Below are 5737 nucleotides of genomic sequence, written 5' to 3'. Positions count from 1 at the left end.
CACTGAAGGTCACTACTAGCATTAAATGTGATAATGCTAGTGTGAATGCTGTAAGAATTTGTCCACTGAAGATGCTAATAACTAAACATGCTGAAGCTGATAGCCAGCTAAAATGTTAGCTAAATGCCAAATTAGCCTAAAAAATAAAACAAAGAAAAACTCGGGTTAGCCAAAACAGCTAGCATGTAGCTGAAATATTAGCTAAACTCCAAAACAGCCTAAAGAATCTTAGTAAATACAAAAGTAGTCCATAAAGCTATCAGAATATCAACTTTTAAACGTTAAAACTGTAACTTTTTAACATAATTATAAATAATAAAAGACACGAATATTATTCCAGAATAAATCAACTTAAACCTTAAATAACTTTCAATATTTTACTCTCCATAAAAATATATTTGGTCAAAATTATACAAGTTAGAAATGAGCCCAAGATAACATCGGGTCATTAATAACAATAAAATGATCTGGAGGGCCGGATCCGGCCCCCGGGCCTTGACTTTGACACCTGTGATGTATACGATACGTATCACGATACACATGTATGATGATATGTTCCAAGGCAGAACCAGAGACAATATTTCAGTTTTTTATTTGATCATTAGCACAGCTGTTAAAATACAGTGTAATAACCTGTACTGCAGCTGCGTCTCATATAAAAGCTGCTTTATCCAGTTCATGGTGCTTTTATTTTGGTAATCGGAAAAAAATGTTTTTTTCAATCATCGACATCGTCTGATTTTCTCAACCAAATGTTTTTCAGCAAAGGAAAAACTCCACAGATAAACGAGTCTGAATCAGCTCCGTCTGTACGGCTGAGAAGGAAAAGTTCTTCGTTTCCAATGCGGCTATCAGCAGAACCGGTTCTTTACAACGGTTCCAGGGTCTGCACGGTTCTGCTGCCTACCAGACATTCTGGGTGACAAAAATATAATTTTTTATATTCATCGATTACGATCCATAAATGACTGAATCGTTTTATGAATTTGAAATAAGTGATTTATATGATTTAAAGTAAAAGTAACCAGAGAAACTAAACGTTTTTCCAGTCTGATGCTTGTGCACAAACATGGCTGACCTTCCAGATCTGGTCATCGACCAGCATTACTTCACTTAAATCGAGTGTTTTGGCGTTCATGGTGTCGACTGGATAAAAGTCACTCAGTGCGGAAGCTACTAAATTAAATGTGTAGGAACTAGGGCTGTCAGATTTGTCGCGTTAATTACGCGTTAATCTGACCTGCTTGATGCCGACAATTTTTTTTCCGCATTAATGGCGGATTTTCTCAAACGTGCTTTTCCATACGGCGCGCAGGCTTGTCCCTAAAAGTCATCGCCCCCTAACTCACCGGCTGCTCTCACTAGATCACGGGCGGGTCTCCAACTTCCGAGCTGCGAGCTAAAACCGGCCGGCACTAGGACCTGGAGAGCTCCAGCACCCTAACCCGGCTCCCCGTCCAGTACCACGTCTGGTGGTACCGGCTCGTGTCCGGCGCCGCGTCCCGAGAGCTGCGGACCCCCGACGTTCCGTACAGCAAGCGCACCGGGGGACGTTTTAAATGTTCTGGAGGTTTAAGCGTGATCCAGCCCCAGCATAGCGGTCTGTCTGCCGGCATATTCATGGCGTGAGCTCCGCTGGACACGTCGCTGCATCGAGCTGCAGCCAGAGAACGCGGCGGCAGTAACAGACTGTCAAACTATCCACAGAGTATCCCGCTTTTCTCAGTCTTTAATGTTTTAAAAAACAAAAGTTCATTGGAAATGATAAATCTCTATTTCATTGATTACTGTAGTTCAGCAGAGGAGGAAAAGATTTGGTCCTGACAAAAAATGAACATGAAAGTGTTATGGAAATGTTATTTTTGATGTTTTTTATTTTATTTTACTGAACGTTGATTGAAGTTTTGAATTTAAAATGCCCTTCACTTGCACTTGGGCTTTTGTTAGGCATTTTATGTTACAGCCTTTTATTGTTAAGAAAGTTTATCTCAATACAATGTTACAAAATAAAGTATTTCTGATGAAAACTATTAATTTTACCATTCTTGTTTCATAATTAATGTAGAACTGCTAAACTCCACAAAGCACACATTTTTGTCCTAAAAAAAGGCCACATGTAAATTTGCGATTAATCGTGAGTTAACTCTGGACAATGCGATTAATCTCGATTAAAATTTTTAATCACCTGACAGCTCTAGTAGGAACACAACACTACAAAAACATGTAGTTTCTGATCACATTTACATATTTGGAGACCAAATTTATAGAAACAGAGAGAAAAGAATGCTAAATATACAATTTCCTCAGGAAGTCCAAATTAAATCTGAGATGAAGAAATTCAAATTCAACTTTCATTATTTTTTAGTATTAATTGCAGTATTGAAACTAACCGTGGGAACATTTAAATATTTCCAGTAATTATTATTATCTGTAGGACATGTGCAGGTGAGGTACTGCCATGCCCGCCTTTCTGGGAGATTTTTGACCCTTTCGGCTTGCTGTACTGCCCTGCCCTGACGGCCCGTTGCTGTTGCAGCGGCTGAACCCAGACACGAAGACCTGCACCGATGCTTTTATTCAGTTCTTCCAGCATTCCTCTGAAAGCCTGAGGACCAGCCCCTCCCAACCCTCCTCACATTGTGACATCACAAAGGGAGAATCGCCCCTTCCAGGAAGAGTGTGCGCTGCTAGCTCCGCCCCAGTCTAACATACGAACAAACTTTCTCCACAGAGCTAGCAGTGCTCAGCTAAAGGCTTTCAATCTCCATCCACAGTTGTGTCTCCCGTATCCATCGGGTCTAACTGCTGTTTGTTATGTAGACGGCGGCCTCTATCGTGACCGGGCTCCTTTAAGACCACCCACCACCTCCTCTACCTGCCCGTGTCCAGTCGTGCAGGCGCCAGGTGTGTTTGTGTAGCGACGGCTGAGATTTAGTTTGGCCTTTAACCTTTGTGCAGCCTAGTGCTGCCACAAGCCGTTATTTAAATAGTCGACTAATGTCAAAGTGGATGGAAAACATCTGAACCATCATTAGCTTTAAACTAAATTAAAAAAACGAGATGATACTTTCTTAAACTTTTGATGAATCGTGCAGCTTCTGTCCTTCATTTTACTGGTATTAAAACAAGAATAGATCTAATGAGGTCGGCATCTGAAACAAGGAACTATTTTAACTAAAGTTTTGGTCTCACTGACTCAAAAATAACCAAGAGCATTTTTTGGTGCTGAACGCTCAGAGCTTCAATGTTACTACACTCTGGCTCCATACAATATAAAGTAACAACTAGTCGACTATTGAATTGGTCGTTGACTATTTCAATAGTGGACCAGTCGACTCGTCGTGGCGGTCCTTGTGCGGTGGCAAACACCAAAGAACATTCTGGTGAGGAACCTGCACCACATTCAAGGTGATCCTGAACGGATCGGAGAATGGAGGAAGAACAAGACGCTGCAGAGAGGGAGCAGACTATTTCCTGGTAAGAGCGAGTGACGAATCAGAGGAGGTTTGAATCACAGTGGGCGTGTCTCCAGGTAAATGATCCCATTTAAAGCAAAGAGGATTTCTGATACAGAAAGGCTCACAGTGCTGATCAGAACAATGTTCTCTTCATGTAATCCTGCCACTAGGTACGCTGAGATTGGGATGGGGTCATCTGGACCCCACAAGACAGCATGCAGAACTTTTGTTGTAAGCAATGATTCTTTCAGCTTCACTGATGTCCGTGACAGACATAAAATCTTGTCCCATTTGTCATGGGAGGAATCCCACATCAACAGGAGGGCAGTCATCTGAAGCCCAAACACAGCGGAAGCGTTAATGTCGTCCGTCTGCTGCGGTCTGCATTCTTTGACCGGATTTCACCGTAAACGGAACCGTTATCCATCACCGTTCTGTGAGCGCCGGGCTGCTAGAGGCAGATAGTATCTACATTCATCTTTGTTTGTTTTCATGGGAGAACCTCAGACATACTGCTGAGGCCAGCTCCAGGATGATGTCATGAAATGGGCGGAGCAAAAGGTGGAGCCTCTGAGATGTCGACATAATGAAAGAGTTCATGAAAATGACGGATATTTCATAAATAAAGTGTTTTTAGTGTTCCCAATGTAATATATGATCATATATTGGAGTTTACTCTGAAAGGCTGAAGAACATCATGGTGCAAATCACGTGTCGAGGCCCGGGGGCCGGATCCGGCCCTCCGGGTAACTCTATCCGGCCCTCCAGATCATTTTATTGTTATTAATGACCCGATGTTATCTTGAGCTCATTTCTAACTTGTATCATTTTGATAAAATATATTTTTATGGAGAGTAAAATATTAAAGTTATTTAAGGTTTAAGTTGATTTATTCTGGAATAATATTCCTGACTTTTTATTTTTCATAGCAATGTAGCAAAGTTTTAGAAATGTAGTTTTAGAGTGTTCAATAATGTTGATGCTGTTCGGCCCGCGACCTCAGGTGTGTTTTGGGTTTTGGCCCCCTGTGCGATGTAGACACTTTAAAACGTTTTTATTCAGACACTTTTCAGAGAAACTTTGATCTGACTGCCTTTTATTGTTTACTTTAATTATATATATATATATATATATATATATATATATATATATATATATATATATATATATATATATATATATATATATGAGGTGGTTCAGGCATCTGGTCCGGATGCCTCCTGGACGCCTCCCTGGAGAGGTGTTCCGGGCATGTCCCACTGGGCGGAGGCCCCGGGGAAGACCCAGGACACGCTGCAGAGACTATGTTTCTCGGCCGGCCTGGGAACGCCTCGGGGTCCCCCCAGAGGAGCTGGAGGAAGTCTGGGGAACTTTGCTCAGACTGCTGCCCCGCGACCCGGTCCGGATGAGTGGAAGAAGATGGATGGATGAACTTTAATTATATGTTTTTACTTCTGTATTTTATTAAACTTGGATGATTTTTTTCATGCTTGTGAAGCACTTTGTGGTGTTTTACCTACAAAGTGGCCCCATAAAAACATCTTTGCTTCTTCTCTGTGCTGTTATTCAGAAGCATAGATATTAAAATGTTTTTAGGTTCTTTTGAATTTCATTCATCGTGTTTCTTACACCACATTGGCCATAAAAATCCCTTGTTAAAATAGACTTATTTCCCAGAATGCCTCTGGGTTGATGGACCCTCCTCGGTGTTCAGAGGTCGAATGAAAGAATTCACAGTAAATCTACAGAGAACTCCAGAGAATGACGAGGTTCTGTCAGTTATTCAGAACAACGTTCCGCTCAAAGCCGATTCCATTTTGTTTCAATGTGTTTGTCGATAAAGCTGTGAATTCAAAGGTGTGGTCGCAGGCACGCCTCTCAGGCGCCTGCAGGGACGAAGCCCCGCCCTCACCTTCCTTCCTTTGCCCTCCTCGTCCTCCTCCTCCTCCTCTTCCTCCTCCTCCTCCTCCTCTTTGGCGGTGGGGGCCGGCAGCTCTGAGTCTCCTCGCCAGTCGTTGCCTCCATTGGTTGCCAGGGAAACCAGCGCCTCCTTGTCCCCGGCCTCCTCCTCGTCCTCCAGCAGCTGGGAGGGCAACGTGAGGAGGCGGTGCAGCATGGAGGCCGAGGAGCCGTGACCTGCTGGGGGCGGGGCTTCAGCTGGAGATCAAAGCAAACGTAGATGAGCTGAAACACGAGGAGTTCTCAGGGGGCGGGGTCTGTCTACCTACCGCTGGGCTCGCTGGAGGCGGGGGCTGCCCCGTCACCTGCGGGGCTGAGGG

General features: G+C 43.3%; 1 protein-coding gene across 1 annotated transcript in view; it reads right to left on the bottom strand.

The window, feature by feature from the left end:
* Positions 1–5737, bottom strand: part of si:dkeyp-113d7.10 (myoneurin) — a gene marked incomplete in the record, with an annotated part of 14006 nt that overhangs the window by 4644 nt on the left and 3625 nt on the right. Inside the window, 2 exon segments of the mRNA XM_024262226.2 lie at positions 5371–5615; positions 5687–5737. Of these exon segments, the coding sequence (XP_024117994.1) occupies positions 5371–5615; positions 5687–5737 (296 nt within the window).

This window comes from Oryzias melastigma, linkage group LG17 (genome assembly GCF_002922805.2).
Source record: "Oryzias melastigma strain HK-1 linkage group LG17, ASM292280v2, whole genome shotgun sequence".
Lineage (NCBI taxonomy): Eukaryota > Metazoa > Chordata > Actinopteri > Beloniformes > Adrianichthyidae > Oryzias > Oryzias melastigma.
Note: the sequence above shows the minus strand (reverse complement) of the source record. Positions and strands in the feature narration are given on the sequence as shown.